Source organism: Armigeres subalbatus, chromosome 1 (genome assembly GCF_024139115.2).
Source record: "Armigeres subalbatus isolate Guangzhou_Male chromosome 1, GZ_Asu_2, whole genome shotgun sequence".
Classification (NCBI taxonomy): Eukaryota; Metazoa; Arthropoda; class Insecta; order Diptera; family Culicidae; genus Armigeres; species Armigeres subalbatus.
The window spans coordinates 24,864,334-24,888,498 of NC_085139.1; the positions used below are offsets into that span (position 1 = coordinate 24,864,334).

General features: G+C 44.0%; 1 protein-coding gene across 4 annotated transcripts in view; it reads left to right on the forward strand.

The window, feature by feature from the left end:
- Positions 1–24,165, forward strand: part of LOC134222808 (papilin) — a 386,402-nt gene that overhangs the window by 330,155 nt on the left and 32,082 nt on the right. For all 4 annotated transcript variants that reach the window (XM_062701972.1, XM_062701977.1, XM_062701961.1 and 1 more), the window contains exons 3-4: positions 14,951–15,011; positions 21,829–22,010. In XM_062701972.1, the coding sequence (XP_062557956.1) occupies positions 14,951–15,011; positions 21,829–22,010 (243 nt within the window). The remainder of the gene's footprint in view (positions 1–14,950; positions 15,012–21,828; positions 22,011–24,165) is intronic.

Consider the following 24,165-nt stretch of genomic DNA (forward strand, 5'->3'; position numbering starts at 1 on the left):
TAGGAAGGTGTCTGCTACCTCGCCTACCAAATATTTTTTTCGATTAAGGAGCATATTTTCGAGATATTAAACATTGGATGCCTTTCGCCATACTGATTTCCAAAAGTTAGCTCTTAGTGTGCCGCTGTATGCACGCTCAAAGCAGGCGATTCATTGTTATTTGATCGCCAACCAATGATTTAGATTTAAAGACTTTATCGACAGACATCACCTCAATTAGTCGAGCTAAGTTGATCGGTAGCCCTCACGGCCTCCTACCACAAATATGTTTATGGAGTGATCATGTACAAAGGCAAACAAGATTCTAAAGATGAGAAAATTAAAATCGAAATCGAAATTTTGGCTTCCGAGTGGTTTTATAAACATTTTGCTACTCCTAGATAAACAAAAAGGCAAATAGTAGTTTGTGCAACAAGTTGCAAAAAGGTGATTTTTTCAGCACGAGTTGTACGTTTATCCAACGAGGCTTGCCGAGTTGGATAAATACTACGAGTGATGAAAAAATCGAGTTTTGCAACGAGTTGCACACGCTATTTTTTGCAATGACGAAAAATGGACGTTAATTTGATAAATCTGTAAGAAAATTGTACAGTCTAATTTACTCCATATGATCATTCTTGCCAATAAACTATGTTGCTGTAGAGAACAATCTGATCCATGATACAGTGCCACATTGCGTAGATCGATAAGCCGTGGAGCGATAAATACACTTGCCTTTGGAAATTTTGGATGTCATGTCGATCAAACTATTTCATTTATTACGCGACGTAGTGAATACACTATTTGAACACTTACCCAAGCTCATTCACCAAAATGTAGTCATGTAACTACTGCTCTGATGTTGGTTTTTCATTATAGCACCCAAATGAGTGTTATAATGAATATTATGCAACCCATTTGAGTTGCATAATGTTCATTAAAGCACCCATTCCGTTGGTATGGAAAAGTAGGCTGTTTTATCACTTAAAGACAAACTGTAAACCAGATATTATGATCAGGAATTGCAAAAACATTTTTTTTGTAGTTGTTTTTGCTTCGATACTACGTACACTAACGCAGGTGTACGCACTATCGAGATATTCCTGTATAATGTACTGTCACAAAATCATAGACCCCCTACCCCCATAAAAACTGTGACATCATTTTTGAATAAGCCCTTGTAAAATTACGCCAGGGCAGCAGGGACTATGTCCAAGGGCTTGACGATCCCTCCCCAAGCCATCTGCGAGTTGTGGGGCTTGCCTAGGATGTGGTGGGGTTTGACAGTGGGCCCTGTTAAACCTCTATAAAAAGCTGCATGTATCCGCAAGTAGGCCCCACCAAAGCGACCGTGTGCCGCTCAAAGCGCACAAGCCCAAGTCCTGGTGTTAGGTGGGACGCTAAACAGCCCTGACACGACGGCCCTCCGACGAGACAGGAGGTTTGCGCTGGCCCAATAAGCCGCCTAGAAAACCAATCATTACGAACAATATAAGAGATAATGCGACTCGATATAATCGGCAAAGACCTAGGCGACGAATACAGGATCACGATTGGAAGCTTGGAACATGGAATTGCAAGTCGCTAGGTTTCGCAGGTTGCGACAGGATGATCTACGATGAATTACATCCCCGCAACTTCGACGTCGTGGCGCTGCAGGAGATTTGCTGGACAGGACAGAAAGTGTGGAAAAGCGGGCATCGAGCGGCTACCTTCTACCAAAGCTGTGGCACCACCAACGAGCTGGGAACCGGCTTCATAGTGCTGGGTAAGATGCGCCAACGCGTGATTGGGTGGCAGCCAATCAACGCAAGGATGTGCAAGCTGAGGATTAAAGGCCGTTTCTTCAACTATAGCATCATCAACGTGCACTGCCCACACGAAGGGAGACCCGACGACGAGAAAGAAGCGTTCTACGCACAGCTGGAGCAGACATACGATGGATGCCCACTGCGGGACGTTAAAATCGTCATCGGTGACATGAACGCTCAGGTAGGAAGGGAGGAAATGTATAGACCGGTCATCGGACCGGATAGTCTGCACACTGTATCGAATGACAACGGCCAGCGATGCATAAACTTCGCAGCCTCCCGCGGAATGGTAGTCCGAAGCACCTTCTTTCCCCGCAAAAATATCCACAAGGCCACATGGAGATCACCTAACCAAGAAACGGAAAACCAAATCGATCACGTTCTAATCGACGGTAAATTCTTCTCCGACATCACGAATGTCCGCACTTACCGCAGTGCGAATATTGAATCCGACCACTACCTCGTTGCAGTATGCCTGCGCTCAAAACTCTCGACGGTGTACAACACGCGTCGAAGTCGGACGCCGCGGCTTAACATTGGGCGACTACAAGACGGTAGACTAGCCCAAGAATACGCGCAGCAGCTGGAAGTGGCACTTCCAACGGAAGAGCAGCTAGGCGCAGCGTCTCTTGAAGATGGCTGGAGAGATATTCGATCCGCCATTGGAAGCACCGCAACCGCTGCACTTGGGACGGTGCCCCCGGATCAGAGAAACGACTGGTATGACGGCGAATGTGAGCAGTTAGTGGAAGAGAAGAATGCAGCATGGGCGAGATTGCTGCAACACCGCACGAGGGCGAACGAGGCACGATATAAACAGGCGCGGAACAGATAAAACTCGACTTTCCGGAGGAAAAAGCGCCAGCAGGAAGATCGAGACCGTGAAGAAACGGAGCAACTAAACCGCGCTAATAACACACGAAAGTTCTATGAGAAGTTAAACCGTTCACGTAAGGGCCACGTGCCACAGCCTGATATGTGTAAGGACATAAACGGGAACCTTTTTACGAACGAGCGTGAGGTGATCCAAAGGTGGCGGCAGCACTACGAAGAGCACCTGAATGGCGATGTGGCAGACGAAGATGGCGGTATGGTGATAGACCTGGGAGAACGCGCGCAGGACATAATTCTACCGGCTCCGGATCTCCAGGAAATCCAGGAGGAGATTGGCCGGCTGAAGAACAACAAAGCCCCTGGGGTTGACCAACTACCAGGAGAGCTATTTAAACACGGTGGTGAGGCACTGGCTAGAGCGCTGCACTGGGTCATTACCAAGATTTGGGAGGAGGAAGTTTTGCCGCAGGAGTGGATGGAAGGTGTCGTGTGTCCCATCTACAAAAAGGGCGATAAGCTGGATTGTAGCAACTACCGCGCAATCACATTGCTGAACGCCGCCTACAAGGTACTCTCCCAAATTTTATGCCGTCGACTAGCACCAACTGCAAGGGAGTTCGTGGGACAGTACCAGGCGAGTTTTATGGGCGAACGCTCCACCACGGACCAGGTGTTCGCCATTCGCCAAGTACTGCAGAAATGCCGCGAATACAACGTGCCCACACATCCTCTATTCATCGCCTTCAAAGCCGCATATGATACAATCGATCGGGACCAGCTATGGCAGCTAATGCACGAACACGGTTTTCCGGATAAACTGACACGATTGATCAAAGCGACGATGGATCGGGTGATGTGCGTAGTTCGAGTTTCAGGGCATTCTCGAGTCCCTTCGAAACCCGCAGAGGGTTACGGCAAGGTGATGGTCTTTCGTGTTTGCTATTCAACATCGCTTTGGAAGGGTAATACGAAGAGCAGGGATTAACACGAGTGGTACAATTTTCAATAAGTCCGTCCAGCTATTTGGTTTCGCCGACGACATAGATATTATGGCACGTAACTTTGAGAAGATGGAGGAAGCCTACATCAGACTGAAGAGGGAAGCTAAGCGGATCGGACTTGTCATCAACACGTCGAAGACGAAGTACATGATAGGCAGAGGTTCAAGAGAAGACAATGTGAGCCACCCACCGCGAGTTTGCATTGGTGGTGACGAAATCGAGGTGGTAGAAGAATTAGTGTACTTGGGCTCACTGGTGACTGCCGAAAATGACACCAGCAGAGAAATTCGGAGACGCATAGTGGCTGGAAATCGTACGTACTTTGGACTCCGCAAGACGCTCCGATCGAATAGAGTTCGCCGCCGTACCAAACTGACAATCTACAAAACGCTAATTAGACCGGTAGTCCTCTACGGACACGAGACCTGGACGATGCTCGTGGAGGACCAACGCGCACTTGAGTTTTCGAAAGGAAAGTGCTGCGTACCATCTATGGTGGGGTGCAGATGGCGGACGGTACGTGGAGGAGGCGAATGAACCACGAATTGCATCAGCTGTTGGGAGAACCATCCATCGTTCACACCGCGAAAATCGGACGACTGCGATGGGCCGGGCACGTAGCCAGAATGTCGGACAGTAACCCGGTGAAAATGGTTCTCGACAACGATCCGACGGGCACAAGAAGGCGAGGTGCGCAGCGGGCAAGGTGGATCGATCAGGTGGAAGATGACTTGCGGACCCTCCGTAGACTGCGTGGTTGGCGACGTGTAGCCATGGACCGAGCCGAATGGAGAAGACTCTTATATACCGCACAGGCCACTTCGGCCTTAGTCTGAATAAATAATAAAATAATAATAAAAATTACGACGAATCGTCTGTCGGGATAGATTAAAATCAAAACATGGGGCAACCTCGTTGAATGCCCACTGTAGACCCACCATCGCTCCACGTTGTCCGTAATTCGTTCTTCGAAAAGGTATCCTCAGCATTCCGATATTTCGCAGTGCCCTAGGTCGAACGTTCAAGTTTACTGATCCCAGAATTTCAGGGCAGTCGATTCTGCCTTGGAGCGTATCAGCAACGACCATGGCCCGTGCAATGTGCCTCCGCAATTGTAGGCTTTCAATATTAATTAATTGACAACGGCTGCTATAACTTGGTAGCCGGAATGGGTTTCGCCATGGAAGCAACCGAAGAGCAAAACGAATGAAGCGGCGTTGAACAGATTCAATTCTTACTGATCCGTTCTGGTAATTAGGATGCCATACAGCGGAACAATATTCCAGCGTAGATCGAACCAGCGAACAGTAACAGTGATTTCAAGCAATAAACATCGGTGAAACCCTTGGCGACGCGAAAGATGAATCCTAATGTTCTAGAAGCCTTCTCAATCACGTAAGAAACATGATGCTTGAATGTTAGCTGCGTATCTAGAATAACACCAAGATCATTTATACAGTTCATACGTTGCATCACAATTCCATTGAGCTCGTAGTTGTAAATTATTGGCTGATGTACACGAGTGAAAGAGATCACGGAATATTTGCTAGGATTGACAACCATCCGGTTTAATGTGCACCATGCCGCAAATGAATTAATATCTTGTTGTAGGTCCATTGCGTCAGAGATAGACCGAATTAGTTCATAGAGCTTCATATCATCCGCATACGACAGCCGCGGTCCTCGAAGCACATTGTTCACATCGTTGAAATACAAGAGGAATATCAAGGGGCCAAGATGGCTTCCCTGAGGAATGCCTGAGGTTGCCAAAAATTCAGTGGACTGAGAATTGCCTACCGTAACAGACAGTCTCCGTCCGGTGAGATATGAATGGAACCAGCGCAAAAGATAACCAGCAATGCCAAGTCTTTCCAATTTCGCAACCGTGATAGCGTGATTAATTTTATCGAAAGCTGCAGATAGATCCGTATATACAACGTCCGTTTGTGCTTTCTGCACAAAGCTGTCGGTAATGCTCGAAGTTAGGCACAAAAGATTAGTGGTCGTAGATCTGCCTGAGATGAACCCATGTTGGTCGGCACTCAGATGTTGCTTACAGTGAGATGTGAGTGGTTTTCCACACGGACGGAAAAAGTCCACTGGATAGCGATTTGTTGAAAATCAGTTGAAAGGGAGCGAGCAGAAGATCGAAGTGACTTTTCAAGAACGCAGACGGAATGCCATCCGGACCTGGACTCATGGATGATTTTAACTGCGAGTTAGCTCTACGGATCATTTCTGCATCTACGAAAAACGTGGCCCAAGTGATCCCGACTGCAGGAACGTTGTTAGCAGCCTCAGCGATTGTGACATCAGAGATGACTTCGTTACAATAGGTGCTCACAAACTTGTCGGGAAATAGCTGACAGATGGATTGGGGTGTAGAGGCCACTTCCTCGTCCAGAGTCATTGTTGTAGGGAGCCCAGCTTGATTCCTTTGTTCATTTATGTACTTCCAGAACGTTTTAGGCCTGGTCCTCAAGTTTTGCTGATATTGAGAAAAACAGAGGCGGCTAACAATCTTGTACGCAGAGTTTATTTTTTTGTAGTGCTCACGCAACGATAAGGAACCGTGTTTGGAATAGCGCTTGAGAGCAGATCTTTTTAGCAGTTTTCATTCTACGAAGCTGACGGGTCTCCCAAGGACAACTATAAGGAGCGACGATTTTCTTAGGAACATGTCTTTCAATCACGTGTCCAATAATATGCGAAGAAGTCAATGCCACATTCTCTGCATCACAACCGCCAAGAATGTCAACCCAGTCCAATGTAGCAAAGAACTCAGCAATGCTATGATGATCAGCTTTATGGAAATTGTAGATTATGGGCTCGATCGATGCAACAACATTGGCTCGCGTGTTGTTCAGCTTGAGTATCAACGAAGGATGATGGTTAACTACTTTAACTAACGGCGATGGAGCATGCAAAATTAGCGGAGCAGCGTCCTGAGCGCTAACAAAACACAGATCCAGGCTGCGATTATTTTCGTTGGTAACGGGATTGATTTGACGTAACGTGGCTGTGCTGTAGTAATCGAGAAGTTTGGAGGCGTGACTGTGTAATGAAGATCGTTCCATATCTATGTGAAGGAACTCGTTGTAGGAGGAACTCCACGAAATTCCTGGCAAATTGAAATCGCCGATAATGATGATTTCGTCCGAAGCATCCGTCATTTCGATCACTGACAAGACTGATTGTGTGTGGGCTTCGATCAGTGTATCATCGCGAACACGATCAGGAGGTATGTATAGTGCACACAGGAACACCGAACGATGGGAAAGCTGGAGGCGCACCCATACTTGCTCGATACATCCCCATAAGTCGTTGTAAATAACTCTTGCTTTTCGTTTTTTATTCACTGCGATTAGGACGCCTCCTCCAGTTGATTTGCGACTGTTCATGGGGCGGGCCACGGTCGCAGCGAAAAACTTCGTATTCAGGCCCAAAGACCTGACTAGATAGGGTACGGGAGTCGAGCCAGGTTTCCGCCAACACAATCACATCGTAGCAATCATTGGACGTGGCAAGAAGATATTGTTCGCAGAGCATAAAATATTCACTTCCATGAAGCACATTCACTCCGACTTTTGACATTCGTGTTTTGATTATTTAAAACATAGAATGACTTACTCAGTTTTCTTCTTCATAAATTCATTCAATTGATTACCACTGAGTATGGTAACTGCGCGCGAAAAAAAAACAAAATTAGCCTTGATTATATTGACATTTGACGCTAAAAATGCCCTTCAATTGAACGTCGGGATTAGATCTATGCGTGTATTTATTTAAAACATCAAAAATGTGTTCAGTTTTACGATTATTTAATAATTTGTGATATTCAAATAAATACTCACTGACCCATATTCATTCTGAAAATTGACGGTGCAGAGCCGAATATGAATATGTTTAGAAGTGAAGTGACAAAGAAGGCCGATGGGCTTCATAAAAAATAATCGAATATTTACAGCTCAATTTGTTCGACATCACAGTTCATCCCACCGGCGTTCTGATAATATATCAGCACTTCGTCAACGCAAACGAGGTTGGAATCCACAAACGGGGCTCTAGAAGTTTGAACGGCATCAGGCGGTGAAGGTTCAGGGATGTAAGAGTACTTGCCTGCAATAGCAGGTTGGGAGCTCCCCGATCTACATCTAAGTTCAGAGCCAGGACGACTTCGAAGTTCGAAGAACGTTAGCTGCAACAGGCGCGACTGAACTAGAGCAACCGGGAAATTCTCCCAAAATGCTTTTCATGGGGCGTCCTGGAGATCCAATGGAAGCTTGTTGACTTGCGTTGTGGACCAGCAGAGAGGAATGCGAATCTCGATGGAAATAACCACCGGGTGAGGTGCTGGAATTTTGAGGAACAGGTACCTCTCATGAAGCTTTCTACGGTGCGTCCTGGATGAAGAGTAGTCGAGCTCGTATGATGTTAGACCTATACGATATCGTATTTTGTATGTACTGGGTGGAGGAAAAATCGTCACGCAGAGAAGAATTACAATCAGAAGAATACTTGCCTGTGCAAGCATGATGGAAGCCCCCTTTTCTACCACCAATCTCAGGACCCAGACGGCTATGATGATCGGAGGCAGCAGAGAGCGGGACTGGATTGGGGCGATCAGGGGCTTCGAACAAGCTTTCTACTGTGCGTCTGGGTGATGCGGAGTCTTCAGGAGAGGTGATTTGGCATCGTACGGAAGGACGTTGGGCGATTTCGCAGTGGTTTTCAATCAACATGCCGGATCCTGTCCAGAAGTGGGGGTCAGAAACTGGGAGGCGTTCGGAATTTCCACAGATATTCCCTGAAGGTTCAGATATTCTTCGGAATTTCCACAGAAAATGTCACTTGCTGAACAAGTCATACGGCCAAAAATGTCGACCAGGAGGATTTGTGGCCTTTCGGTCGTTCATGTATAAAGATGAGTTGAATCGTATAAGCGATTACGCAGCATTTCAAATGATTCTGCGCTCATGTGTACGATGTTGAAATGTCAACAGCAGTCATGTTTTACTTCACTGTTTTTACCTCCGGGATATTTTTATTTAGTTTTATTATAATTATTATTAGCGCATTGATATGAAGTGATAATACTTAGTGGAATAGTATATCATCGATTATTGGCTTTTAAGCACATCGAAGGAATGAAGTAAGTGAAAATAAATTATTTGTATCTGTAAGGTTCAGTGGGTTTCGATAAACACGCAGAAGGAAAAACTTTTATACGTGAAACGCTCATCAATATGCGATTTGCATAACAACGCGCGTCTGTATAAACGACATTTGAGATCTAATCCGATTACACTGATATTGTTTATATTGATTTAAGACTTTTTCGAATACAATCGTAAATATTCCATTCTAAGCTGTTTTATACGATAGTAATCATATTTTGGCTTTCTTTATCAGTGCTAATATACGATTTGGAAGTGGCATCATATGCGATGAAATTTCTCTTTCCAAATACGATCTGTGGTTGACTGGGAAGGTAAGAGTTATCCAGTCAACTTCCATTATGGCGAAACGGTTATAAGATCGAAAACGGTTTAGCCGAAAAAGTCATTTGGCTGAAAGCGACATACGGACGAAGTGCATACGAACCACGAACTGATAATTTGGCTGAAAAAGTTGTTTTGGCGTTTGGCCGAATGTTGCTAGGCCGAATGGATCCAAAGGCTGAAAATGTAATTTTCCATATCGTCATATGAACAGAAATATAACCTCGTTCGGCTAAATGGCCCTTTCTGCTAAATGAGCATTTCGACCAAGCGATGTTTTTGGGCCAGATGAACTATTCGGCCAAACGAATTTTTCGGCAATATGAGGCGTTCGGCCAAAAAACACTTTCGGCCTTATAACCATTTCGGTCAAACAACATTTTCAGCCAGATGGCCCTTTTTGCCAAACGACCATTTCGTCCAAAACGTCATTTTGCACTAAAAGACCTATGACACCCGACTAATTTTTCGGCCAACTAACCTGTTCTGCCAAACGACATTATTGGCCATATGGCTATCTCTCCCAAATGATTTTCGAGCAGATGAGTTTCTGTCTAATGATTTGTTCGGCAATGACATGTCCGACCAGCTTTGGGCAATATGACCTTCGACCAAACAGCCTCTCCTTTAAAAAAATTGAGTTCAAAGTGAAATTCTTTGGGTTTTAATTGGAAATCCTTGAGAATTTCCACAGAAAAATTAATAAAATTTCCAAAGGGAATTCTTTAACCTTTCCACAAAAAATTGTGTGCACGGATATTTTTTTGTTAATGTTCATGGGAAATTGTTCAGAATTTTCTAAATTATCCATAAATTCCACGGTAAGCTCTTCCAATTTTTCAAGGGAAATTTACTCAGGATTTGAACTGCAGTACTTTCGGCATTTCGAAAGCAATTCCTTAGATTGCGACGAAAAATTCTTCGGAATTTCCATTGAAATCAATTTATGGAAAGCTTTTTCGAAATTTCAACGGAAAAATTGTACTAAATTTTTTGTTTTGGTACTTCTATGCAAAAGGATAAAAGTTTCCTTCTACGCGTCTCGAAAACCTCTTTCCAAGATGTTCGGAAGACCATTTTTAAGTGGCTCATAATCCTCCTTTTAAAAGACTCGGAAGCTCTCTTTCAAGAGGCTCGGAAGCCTCCTTTCAAGAGGCTCAGAAGCCTTCTTTCAAGAGGCTCTGAAACCTTCTTTTAAGAGACTCGGAAGCCTCCTTTCAAGAGGCAGAAAAGCCTCCTTTCAAGAGGCTCGGAAATTTCCTTTCAAGAGGCTCGGAAATTTCCTTTCAAGAGGCTCGGAAGCCTCCTTTCAAGAGGCTCGGAAGCCTCCTTTCAAGAGGCTCGGAAGCCTCCTTCCAAGAGGCTCGGAAGCCTCCTTCCAAGAGGCTCGGAAGCCTCCTTTCAAGAGGCTCGGATGCCTCCTTTCAAGAGGCTCGGAAGCCTCCTTTCAAGAGGCTCGGAAGCCTCTTTTCAAGAGGCTCGGAAGCCTCCTTTCAAGAGGCTCAGAAGCCTCCTTTCAAGAGGCTCAGAAGCCTCCTTTCAAGAGGCTCAGAGCCTCCTTTCAAGAGGCTCAGGCCTCTCTCAAGAGGCTCAGGCCTCCTTTCAAGAGGCTCAGAGCCTCCTTTCAAGAGGCTCAGGCCTCCTTTCAAGAGGCTCAGAAGCCTCCTTTCAAGAGGCCTCAGAAGCCTCCTTTCAAGAGGCTCAGAAGCCTCCTTTCAAGAGGCTCCGGAAGCCTCCTTCAAGAGGCTCAGCCCTCCTTTCAAGAGGCTCAGAGCCTCCTTTCAAGAGGCTCAGGCCTCCTTTCAAGAGGCTCAGAGCCTCCTCTCAAGAGGCTCAGAGCCTCCTTTCAAGAGGCTCAAGCCTCCTTTCAAGAGGCTCAGAAGCCTCCTTTCAAGAGGCTCAGAGCCTCCTTTCAAGAGGCTCAGAAGCCTCCTTTCAAGAGGCTCAGCCTCCTTTCAAGAGGCTCAGAGCCTCCTTTCAAGAGGCTCAGAAGCCTCCTTTCAAGAGGCTCAGGCCTCCTTTCAAGAGGCTCAGAAGCCTCCTTTCAAGAGGCCTCAGAAGCCTCCTTTCAAGAGGCTCAGGCCTCCTTTCAAGAGGCTCAGAAGCCTCCTTTCAAGAGGCTCAGCCTCCTTTCAAGAGGCTCAGAAGCCTCCTTTCAAGAGGCTCAGGCCTCCTTTCAAGAGGCTCAGAAGCCTCCTTTCAAGAGGCTCAGAAGCCTCCTTTCAAGAGGCTCAGAGCCTCCTTCAAGAGGCTCAGGCCTCCTTTCAAGAGGCTCAGAAGCCTCCTTTCAAGAGGCTCAGAGCCTCCTTTCAAGAGGCTCAGAAGCCTCCTTTCAAGAGGCTCAGAAGCCTCCTTTCAAGAGGCTCAGAAGCCTCCTTTCAAGAGGCTCAAGCCTCCTTTCAAGAGGCTCAGAGCCTCCTTTCAAGAGGCTCGGAAGCCTCCTTTCAAGAGGCTCGGAAGCCTCCTTTCAAGAGGCTCGGAAGCCTCCTTTCAAGAGGCTCGGAAGCCTCCTTTCAAGAGGCTCGGAAGCCTCCTTTCAAGAGGCTGTGAAAGACGAGACTGGTCAGCTACTAACCGACCCAACTGATAACCTTTTCAAGTGTCAGCCAGGCCATCACTACCTCGGCATGATCTGCCTAGGACCCGACTTATAACACGCGTCAAAAACGAAGCTCCATCACTGTTAGAGATTGAAATGGTCATCTAAAGTATGAAATCGAACAAAGCCCCATTGGTCGATCGCATATCAGTCGAGATGCTCAAAGTTGACCCCATGACATCCGTTCAACTATTGCATCGTTTGTTTCGTAATATCTGGGACACCGCAAATGTTGCCGGTCTACTGGATGCAGGATTTCTTAGTGAAGGTGCCCAAAAAGAGTGATCTGAGTGTGCGCGATAGTGTACCGTTCTCAAAGTCTTTCCTTCTAAATTTCTTTGGAAAATTCTTCTAAATATGGAAGATGCATCCGAATTGCTTTGCTGTGCCAAAATGGACTAGTTGCTGCGATACCAGAAAGAAGGCACTTCAGAGGATTCAAAATAAAATTTTGAAAATGATTCTGAAGTTGCCTCCGTGGTAACCAATGAACTTCATAGAATTTCTAATACCGCCATCGGGGGTGACAATGGGTCTGGGGGGTAAGAATGGGTCATCGCTCTCACAGGCACCCTGGAGGTCGGACAGCAAAATCGTTCAAAAAGGTCTTGCCCTCAGATACATTCAATCTAATCTACAAACATTCTAAGTAGTTGAAACAGTGACCCATTCTCACCCCCATTTGATTAGTTTGAAAAAATCGTTTTCAGACATTTCCAATGACCTGGAACTAAACGCCTACTGAGTAAGTCAGTTTATTTTTACAAACTTACATGTGCAGAACTATTTTAAACCATTTAATATTTTGGAAAACAGCATATGAAACATTATTCTTCTTCTTCTTCAATGGCTATATAACACCAACATGAAATTGGCCTGCCTTTCAACTATTCTATTAGCATTTCTTCAGTAGTCAATTAAAAGATTTTTAAAGGAAAAATATTTTAAACTCTTTTTAGTGGAATATATTCAACAGTCTAAGACGTCTAACGTAGTGGAATTAAAGGGAAAGATTTTTTAAGCCCACCATTGTTCGAGTATGCATCTTGTGTGGCAACCATAATGGATACACTTTGCCCAAGGTGTCAAGAAAGTTTCCAACCCGAAAACATCCTAGACCAGTTCGAGAATCGAACTCGTAATTTCGCAAGGCTACTAGAGACCCCATACGAAACATTACATGTTTTCAATACAAGTCTTTCCGGAATATAAATCTGTTTGTGATTTAAAAGTAAATGGTTCCTATTTATTCGATTATCCAAAAAAAAAATCTCCCTTCACGACATGAACTCTACGCGTAACGGAAACATTCAAGATACGCTGCACGGTTTCATACTTTGCATGACCTCATAAATTCAGATTTTATGATGCGTTCATGTTTATTGGCGAACAGTTTAGGACCAGTTCCAAACCATGTTATAGGAAGCGTGCCAAATTGTTAATCGGTACATTTATTGGCGTGCGTACGTACGTACGCACACGCACGCACGCATGTAAACAACGCAACTCAAAATCATGTGGCCGGCTAGTGCCATACAGACGCGGTCAGAGCTGGGATGTCAGGAAACCGAGTAGGTACTGAATCTAACAGCCAATGTGTGTATGCATGTGAATGATTATTTTTGTGGCTTGTTACCGAGCGCACGCACGACAAGTTTTTTTTGTGAGCAATGGATTTGATACACAGCCCACGCGTTGGACTTGAACCGAGATTAAGGTCAAGTTTAGGCTAGGCTGATGTCATTAGCGATATCAGTTTTTAGGTTGATAGACAGACTAAACAGCTATAATTCATTTTAGTAGTTTGAGATAATTTTAATTAACTCAATTGTAATCAACTGAATCAACTGCACAGCCTTCATTAAACTCAAACATCTCGTACACGTTTTGTGCTCTGAATATCGCTTGTTGTCTAACGTAACGTTTTACTTTGATCTTTTTATTCTACACCCACAATCTGGGTGATAAACGAGCCACGAGTGCTACCAACATTTTTATTATTCGATTTCTTTCGAGAAATCATAATCAATGACTAAATCCTAAGAAAAGAATCGAAACATGACCAAAAAACTTTTGCTCCTAGTTTACCTGTTTATATTAAGTACAATAGCATTTCCAACCAAAAGTCATCAACACAAGAGTCCGAGAGTTCAAAACTAATTGAATTCCATTCTCCTAGAGGAGCACTTCACCAAGAATCAGTGCTTAGCATCTTGTATTTTAGTAACCGCTCCAAAACTTCCTTTCAACAAACTTCAAAACTTTAGCAGTAGTTTGACCGAGACCGTTGCTATTTGTGCTATTAGTACTAGTTGACGAGCGCATCCATGTATCTCGATTGGGTTCTCGTTTCTGAAAAGCTGGGGGCACCCAAAACACCAGGTGGAAAGATGCGGAAAGAACAACAGGAATTGCGACTGATGGATGCGGGTGTTGTTTTCACACCGGAGGAAACCCACAGTTGGCTGCCCGGGGGGCGGTGAAGTTTTTTGTGAGGGTATTCTTCCTGCAGCACTGCCTGGCTACACAATGGAGAGCAAGCCCATATCTACACCTTTGGAACCCATCGAAACTTGAACCGAAAGCAATTTATTTAGGGCAAAGTAGCGTAAATAAAAGCACTTGACATAATTGAAAAACTCTACTCGACTTGCCCCCATCTATCTCCGCTGGATGGGGCGAGGGTACAACAATCCCGTGTGTATGTGCTTCAGCCATACTCAAAATACACAAAGCATACGGATCCACATCGACGAGGTCGGTGCCGTAGTGGTCCGAAGCTGAATGAGTGAAACAGGAGCGTGGTACGGTCAAATGGACCGCAATGTCGGCCTCTGCCGCTTCCGTCCGTCCAACCTGAGTCGGACAAGGTGTGTTTTGTGTTTCTACTTTATTTCCGGTTGGGATCAAGTGCGGTTTTAGACCCTTGTTGGGTGGGGATGCAAATCTTTCCGCACAACCGAACGAAACGACCTGTGTGCAACTTTTCTACTTGGATGACACTTTTCTCTTCCCGAAGAGTGCTGCCGCTACCTTGAATCTGGAGTGGTTTGTTTTCACTTCAACCGGAGAACTCTTATTTCAATTTCCCAAGAGCTGGTAGCGGGTTGAAGAGGCTAAAGCTGTAAAGCATGTGGAAATTTTAATTAGTTTATAAGTGTTTGTGCAAAGTATTTTCTATGAACTTGCTCTAATTTTTTTTCTTTCTCGTTTATCTCATTTCAGATATTTACAAGTTATAGTATTTATTGTAGTTTACCACATTAGTTTATCCCAATCAAGGCGGGTAAGTACCACATATCCAGGTTAAGTTAACAGGACGGACACAGGCAACCCACAGACGTTTAGCGCAAAACATCACAGCAGGTTCATTGAGTCGATACGATTTCATTAATTATTTTCACAAGCTCCATGATTCGATGCCGTCCATGATTCGACGTTCTTCGACTCGATATCGACTAACTAATAATACTAAAATTATTTTCTTGGTTACTCTGATGGTTCTTTTGAACAATTTTCCAAGGAGCTTCTATTCCACATCTCAATGTATGCTTGAGTAAATGGTCTTTTCACTAGCGACTCATAGATGATCGGTTGTATTATAGACCCTTTTTAGAGCTCGGATCATGTGATCTATCCTTGATTCATTGGATAGATCACATGATCCGAGCTTTAGAAAGGGTCTACAATACAATTGATGAATGGTGTATGATATGATATCCCAGTAGGTTCATTGAGTTGATATGACTTCAATATTCATACAAGCTACTACAGACCTTTTAGGTTCAACAAAACGTCCTGGAAACCGTAACTATTGAACTATGTACCTGATCATCAAAGTCCGTGTACGCAAAACAAATCGTAGGTTAACATTATTATCATTGTGCATCTTGACTCAAGATTATTTTGGAGCACCTTGGACATTGGACCTCATGTTCCTGGAAATCAGGATCATATGCTTATTACACCGGATTGGGTAAATGCAGATAATGAGGATATTGCGAAAGTCTTGGCTGACCTGGAAGATACTACGAACCAAACTCAAGAATATTTTAGGGGTATACCGACGATGGGGACATTGTAAAAGCCTTTATTAATCCGGTAGATACCGTTAGCTGAACTGCAGAACATTTAGGAGTACCTTGAGCATCTCGTATTCAAGAAAATTGGAATTTCAGGACGCGTATATGCTTATTGAACAAAATTGGTGAATACCGACGATGAGGACATTGACCAAAGCCTTGATTGATCTGACAGATACTGTGGGCTCAACTCCGGAACATTTTGGAGTACCTTGAGCATCTCGTATTCAAGAAAATTAGATTCGCATGATGCATATATGCCTATTGAATTGAATTGGAGTATACCGGCGATAAGAACATTGCAAAAACCTTGGTTGGTCCGGTAGATATCGTGGACTGAACTCCAGAACGTTTTGAAGTACCTTGAGCATCTCGTATTCCTAAAAAATAATCACAGACATAACGCTCAGGATGGATCAACTTATCAGAGTATTCAGAACTATCAAACTATATGTGATTTAGGATTCAAACATGCCAGATTTATTTTCATGCTCTTAGAAGCGAAATCTAGCTGAAGAATTTTTCTTCTGTGATTTTACACAGCCAATCCAAAATGCTGGTCATATATGACCCATCCGTCCTGAAAGGGTTAAGTGCGTCATTCACTATCAATATGCGGTCATTTGGCCGAAGGGGTCATTTGGCAAACGGCTCATTTAGCCGAAAGGGTCATTTGGCCGAAAGGGTCATTTTGGCCGAAAGGGTCACTTGGCGGAAAGGGTCATTAGGCCGAAAGGGTCGTTTGGTCGGAAGGGTCATTTGGCCGAATAGGACATTTGAAAAGTGAGAAATAAGGAGTAAGAAGAGAGACGTCTCAATTCTCATTCCTCAATTCTCACTTCTCACAGTAAAAAAAATGAGGAGCTCGAAGTGAGTAGTGAGACGCCTCACTACTCACTTCGCGCTTCTCACTTTTTACCGTGAAAGTGATAAATGAGGAGTGAGTAGTGAGACGTCTCACTTCTCAATCTTCATTTTTTTCTTCTCACTTTCGACAGCGAGAAGTGAGAAAGAGGAGTGAGAAGTGAGACGTCTCACTTCTTACTGTGAAAAGTTTGTCTGGTCAAGATAAAATAAGTCTAAAGAACTGAAAATAGATTGGGGAAAAAAATAGATATAGGTAACAAGCACTGAAAAACATGAATGTTATTATTATTATAGAGTTTTGGCACTTCCTCGGTAAGCGTGCTGGGAATATTCACCTACCCCGCCCAATCTGAATGCCAAAGGGGATTAGGCTCTGTGGATCTCATTCGCCGGTTGACTTAAAATCCTATAATAAACGTTTGCACCGGATGTATTAGTTATGGTGACTCAGGAATCTTCTTACGATGCTGCAAGTTCCAAGAACCACTGTCTTTTGGATGCTGTGGAGGTTATGAGATAGTTCCAGCTCTCCTAAGGATCTCAGAAAAGATTTCGGGACGATTCCGGTTGCTGAGATAACAACCGGAATTATACGCACGTCCTCCAGGTGCCACATCTGCTTCAACTCCTCCGCCAAGTCGTGGTACTTCGTTATTTTGTTGGAGAATGTTGTTTGGACATTATGGTTTAGCGGTACAGCAATGTCGATGAGGGCTACCCGCTTCATCCTTTTGTCGTAGACCACAATATCGGGCCGATTGGCACGAATGAGGACATCTGTTATGATCTCCCGGTTCCGAGTACAGCTTCACGAAACTATTTTCCAGAACCGGGACAGGCACATATTTGTAGTAGGCGACACACTGGTTAACCAAGTTGTGCTGTAAAGCAAGCTATTGGTGCACAATCTTGGCTACTTCGTTATGACGACCGAGATAGGCTGAATCAGCTAAGGCTGAACACCCGGACACGTTATGTTCGATCGTCTCTCCTACTGAATTGCACTTCCTGCAGCGGTCCTCCACGTTTTCGTGCAATATATAGTGCCGATAGTTCTTCGTCGCAATTACCCGGTCCTGGATGGCTACCATGAATCCTTCTGTTTCCGAGAAGAGTTCACCCCGCACCAGCCACGTATTCGACGCCGCTTTGTCGATATATTCCAGCTCCAGTTGATGGGGGTGCGTCCCATGTAACTCCTTCTGCTTCCACGATGCGATCATCTCGTCGACAGATTTGATGTCGCAATTCAGCTGATAGTCCTCCTGCGCCAGAAGCAGGGCACTGAATCCGTAGTCAGCTTCACACACAGCGCGATAGATTTCGTGGCGGTTCTGGCTTTCCACGAAGTATCTTCGCAACTGCTAGATCTGGGAAACACATAGTGTTTGTATATCGGTGACGCCTCTTCTCCTACTGTACGTGGCAGGGTGACTCTCTCAATGGACGATTTTGGATGGCGCATGCGATGCTTAGTGAACGCCACTCGTACTGCTCGTTCTAACGCCTCCAAGTCAGTCTTGGTCCACTTCACCACACCGAAACTGTATGTCAACAAGGGCACAGCAAACGTGTTTATCGCCTTCACCTTGTTGCCGGCCGACAAGAGGCTCTTCAAAATACCGTTGACACGATGCAAGAACATTTCCTGCAGCTCTTTCTTGATCGTCGTATGGCGAATTCCTTTCAGTTGCGGGAAACCTAAGAACTTGTACGTTTCGCCTTGAACCATGTTTCGAATCTCCTCCTCCATGCTCAGGTTCCTTTTCTTATCAGGTTGTTGACGTCGCAATGGTTCTGCATCCTCCTCGCTACAACCGATGACAGTAGTTTGTACAGACTCAAAAGGCACGCTATTGGTCTGTACTTGGCTGGGTTCAAAGTGCTCCGATCCTTCGGCAGAAGATAAGTGACACCCCTAGTGATGAATTTCGGTAGCTGCCCGAGGTTATCTAGTACCGGAAGGCCCTCGCCAGAGTCGGCTTTGTCGTTTCGGATGTGGTTGTAGAACTCCCTTTCATGGATATTGAATATTCGATTTTGCTCCTTCCTCTTCGAACATTCTCCATAACGTCGCAGTCGTTTAGCAAGAGCACTCAACCGCTGTACATGGGTGTCGAGGATCTCAGTTATGTTCGCCTCGGTGAGATCACGGAGTTCTGTGGGTTTCACAATTTCAGCAACATTCCGAACTAGCCTGGTTGATCGATTCCCCTGCTCGTAATGTGTTAATCGACCAACTTTTAACCGCAGTGTGGCGATGCGTGTCTCCGGACGTGGCATCCACGCGGGTTTTTGTGTTTTGGGGCGTGCGCGTCCATCACTCTCACCTTGTGGGCGCGTTCACAGTCCCAACGTTCTTACAACAGCCACTGCAGCCGAATACACAATAAATTGCAGCTCCTCAAGGTTCTCCACGGTTTCCAAGTACTGTGGCAAAATATCCTGGTTAAGGATGCTTACTGTACTCGTCAACCGATAGGAGTACCGCAACTTGGGTATCCGGTGTCGGGACATGGGGTCTGTCCCACGGAACTGTGTAACTGCTGTGCCCATATGATTAACTAATTCGTCCTTCAATTGCTGTCGTTGCAATTCCACTGTTGGTCCTGAAGCGGCGGGTGCAATCGAAGCGCGACGGTTACTTGCGATTGATGCATCCAACCCAACAGAACTCCTTCTCGACGTATCGCTCGATCTTGCCTCCTCCTCGTCTCCTAGTTCCCTCTGCACTTCCCGCTTGATGTACTCTACGTCTTCTGGAGTCAGCATATTATGTGACATAATAGCTCTCTGGCGTGTGTACAACTAGTTCTGGTCAAGCTGGGGTGCAAACCGAGGGAACCTCTCATTGAACATCTCCAGCATCGCCGGTCTGCCGGACATATCCGTCTCCATTCTGGTGCAAACGTAGTAGCAACGGATCACGTACTGATTCATCTCCCTTGTCCACATGATCCGTTGCCGCCGGCGGCCCGCTAATGTAACTGATTGATGTTGATCAACCACAGCAACATCAGCAGATGCAGCATTGCCTTGGTGATTTCTTCTGCCTCCGTTTCTGTTTTGCCATATCGGCACGGGCTGAGCCCGATGACTAGAGGGTCGCTGTTGCACCTCTCCTTCCTCTAGCCGCTAGCCGCTCCCTCTGTCCCCCGTTCCAGGACCAGCTCCAGTAGGGGCTCCATCCTCGGGCAATCGCATGGGTGGAATTCTTCTTGAGCGTAACTTCATATCTGGGTGTGCTTTCATTCCCGGAATCTACGGGTTCTGTAAAGTTATTTTATTCTTTACAGTACTAAATAGCTAGGTTCAAGCGCCAGTGCCCGCCCGAGGGTGGTTTTTCATTGGTGCTTAGGAATTGGGCCTTCAGCTCCCACCTACTCGAAATGGTAGTTTTTCATGGACGCCCAGGGTATTTCACCTGAGCTCCCACCTACTTATGGGGAAATGTTCGAAAATTTGCAATGAAACTTAATAATTCCTGATTTTGTTCTTAGAAGCCTTAACAAGTTGACCTTCAATTATTCAAAGAATTGACTGAGACAATAAAATTAGATAAAATTGTTGACAGTAAACGTCGAGGAGTAAGAGGTTGAGGGTTCGAGCCCCTCCAAGACACGTGGATTTTTTTTTCGCAAATTTCATATATTCTTGATAAATTTCCATTTCCATTTCCAACAGAACAAACACTTTATTCAAGCTTGGTTTCTTCTTCTTCTTCTTCTTCTTCTTTGTTTTGTGTGGTGCTTTTTCTTTTGCGCACACAACCACCAATCTGGACTGGCATCGTAGGCTATATGCCCATCCTATTTCTATTTATACTCCCTGAAGTTTACAATTGTGAACTACTTTATCGACATGTTGGGACATGGCAGGTATTTCCGTCCATCGTCGTAGGGGCCAAAACCAACGAAAGAAACTTCTATTCGATAAACAATTCCACTATAGCAGAACGTTTCTTTTGTCCTGAGCTAACGATATGGTACGGAAGACTTTAGCTTTCTTTTATAGTTAGTAGATTTATTCCTTATGTTGAGGGTGGTGTGGAGGGGGTGGGAATCGAACCCATGACCATCTGAGTCAGATTCAGACGTGTGGACAACTGCTCTACGCTCCCTCGTTATAGCCTTCCTACAAAACTGACAGATCATTTGTTACTGGACAAATTTTCTAAAAAGCCTTTAGTGTATGGACGTCGTCGCAATTTGTGACGTTTTTAAGTAAATAATTTTAATTTATTGATTGGGCGTACTTTTTGATATTTCGAGTACTGACAACGGGGCTTTATTATGTAGACGTCGAAAAAATCAAGGATGCAGCAACTCTGGTAAGATATCATGTATTTTATAACTATTTTTTGATATGCGCATATGCTGTACGGACAATTTTTTAACACAGTGTAGGGTCGAACTTTGCGAGTCACTATTATTGGCGTCATTGTTTATAATTCTTGAGGAAAAAAGACTGATGTAGAATCACGCAGAACAAGAAATCAACCTGAAACCATTCTTTATGATTTGTAACCTCCCGATATCGAGATGTGCAAAAATCAACACGCCTCGATGGTAACCGATACCGGTTCATATTTCTGCAAGCTATTTTAGGCTTAGCAGGTCGGAAAAATAACATTCCATCAAATCCCGACAACCATTCGCATTTTTTTTTCAGACCCATGCTTGCGTAAAAATAAACCCATCAGAAACAAGACCGAAATCCGCATCACCTGCTGAAATAATACCAATCGACACGACCCATGTTAATGCTTTTCGATGGGAAAATGGCCTAATCCCTTCGCCAGTATATACAGTCGAAGGGACGACGACGTGCCACATTCCGCCCTCGTGTGACCTTTCCCTCTACCGAAATGGGTCGTGGAAGCACTGGAGCTGCATCAATTTAGGATTCTCGGAATTATGGGAATGGGGATTTTGATATCGTAACGACCGAACAAGACTTTCATTTTAGGCTTAATACTGGCAGCCTAATGGTGGCGAAGTATTTAGGAGAATACATTATAAGTGCCTCAAATGGCAGTGCGCTTGCCCCGGAACCTGTGTCGACATCGTCCACACGTGCTAAATTCGATCTCGATTGATTCCATCCGCCGCGTCATCCAGGATAACCGTTTGTTTGATTTCCATTTCATTGCAGTTTGGATTCCGCCGGCATAAACGACAGTATGGCAGTAATCTATACCTCCCGGAGAGCTATATTATTCCGGGCGGCGATGATTCACCGGACGACCAGTGGGGGCCGTGGAGTTCCCCGTCGGAATGTTCGCGCAGCTGTGGGGGCGGTGTGACCCACCAAACCCGAGAGTGTCTTAACACAAGGTAAGCTGATCTCCCGTTGGTGTGCACCGCACTTTCGGGGAGGGTTGTTTGCATATTGGTAATAAATTGAGAGAAAAAAAAATGTTTACTTGCACTCGCATCGCGGGAGGAAATTTTTAGCTTACCTGGTTTTTGAGTCTTTTTGCCTTTTTATTCTGTAAATTGGGTGTGAATTTTCTATCTGACAAAATAATGTGAGCCACCTTAGCTAGCTTAGGTGAGATTTTATCGAACAAAAATTTAAATGTACTGTATGTCAGTATGAAAAGAGTGTAATGAGTTATTTCAAGACAAACCATAGGATTAGTCATAGGTTTGTTTCCGCAACCGTTTGAATCATTGATTAGAAAATCTCCCGTCTTCCATATGTGTGCAGACAAATTTCAGTTAGTTTCTAAATTTAGACAGATATAGTATGGCTAGGAAGGAATACCCAGAGGAATTCTCAAATTAATTATCGGGGAAATTCCAAAAAGAACTATTGAAGGAATTTCCTAAGCAATTGACCGTTCTCGTCAAAAAAAATATTTTATTTAAAGTCAACTTTCTCAGAGAACCCATATTTTCTCACGCTTCTAAGTATTTTTAAAATTTAAAACAAAAAAACAGCAAAGTGCAAAGGACTACCTTGAGAAATTAAAAAAAAAATCGGAGAAACCCACATACAAATTTTTGAATAAACTCCCAGGGGAGTTCCTAAATGTATTCCCGTAGAAATTTTGAAGGAAATTCAGGAAGAATTTCGAAGGAATTCCAGCATGATTTTGCATAAAAACTACTGAACAAATTCCCAAAGGAATTCCCGGGGGATTTTCCAAATGAATTCCCGGAGGAATTTCCAAAGAAATTTCTACAGTAGTTCCCAAACAAATTTTGAAGGAATTTCCAGGGGAATTTCGAATGAACTTACAGAGAATTTCCCGTAGAAAACTTCGAAGGATTTTCAGGAGGAATTCTAGAAGGAACTACTGGAAGAATTCCCAAAGGAATTCCTCCGGGAATTCCTTCAGCCATTTTTCGGGAATTTCTTCTAGAATTCTTCAGAGAAATCCTTCAGGAATTCCTTAGTAAATTTATTCGGGAATTCCTTTGGGAATTTCTCCGTAAAATCCTTTGGGAATTCCTCTGCGACTTCTTTTGAGGGTTCCTCTGGTAGTTCCTTTGTGGATTCCTCCGGAAATTTCTCCAAAACTCTCTTCGAGAATTCGCTTGGAAACCTTGGTCGCTGAAAAATTCCTTCGTGAATTCGCTTGGGAATTCGCTCGGTAATTCCTCCAGGAATCCAGAAAATTATCCGGTCAATCCGGTTATTGGAATACTTTCCGGCATACCTTTTGGAACGACGAAAATAAAAACTCCCCCTAGAAAATTAGAAATTTTCCATTGAAAAAAATAGGGAATTGCCAATAAAGAAATCAGCGTATCTCGAGACGAGCCAGCCTCGGGCTGAAAGCCTCGATAATGAAGACAAAAGAAAAAATCAGCGTGTAAGCAATAAATAAATATGAAATTTCCACATATAATGTAAAATTTCCATAAACAATTAGAAATTTTCCACTAAACAAAAATTAATTAGCATCCACCAAATAAATATATTTTTTCCACAAAAAATAAAAAACTTTCCATAAAAAAATCAATAAAGAGCAAAAGTTATGAAAATTTTCCATTGAAAATATAAGAAAGCAATAAAACTGGGCATTTTTTCTTTAGAAGTGTTTGAAGTGCATGGAAAATTTTATCAAGTTTACTGTTTTTTCATATTTTTTAATGGAAATTTTCTTACTTTTTTTATTGGTCTTTAGGGTAATTCGCCAAATGTTGAACGGCTAATTTCTTCGCCTATTGTTGAACCCACGTGCATTTCGTATGGGCGTTCAACAATAGGCAAGAATTTTAGCCGTTCAACATTTGGCGGTTTCCCCTATTGATTATTTTGTGGAAATTTTGTAATAATTTATGGAGAAAATTATTTTGTTGAAAATTTTGTAATTGTTTATCGCTAATATTGATTTATTTTTAGGGCTTAGTAGTCATATAGCTACCGCTTCTGCCTCATACGCAGGAGGTCGTGGATTCAATTCCAGGCCCGTTCCATTCTCCTACTTTGTATGTTTTCATATATTTTTCATGTTCTAGCAATTGCTAGAACTTGAAA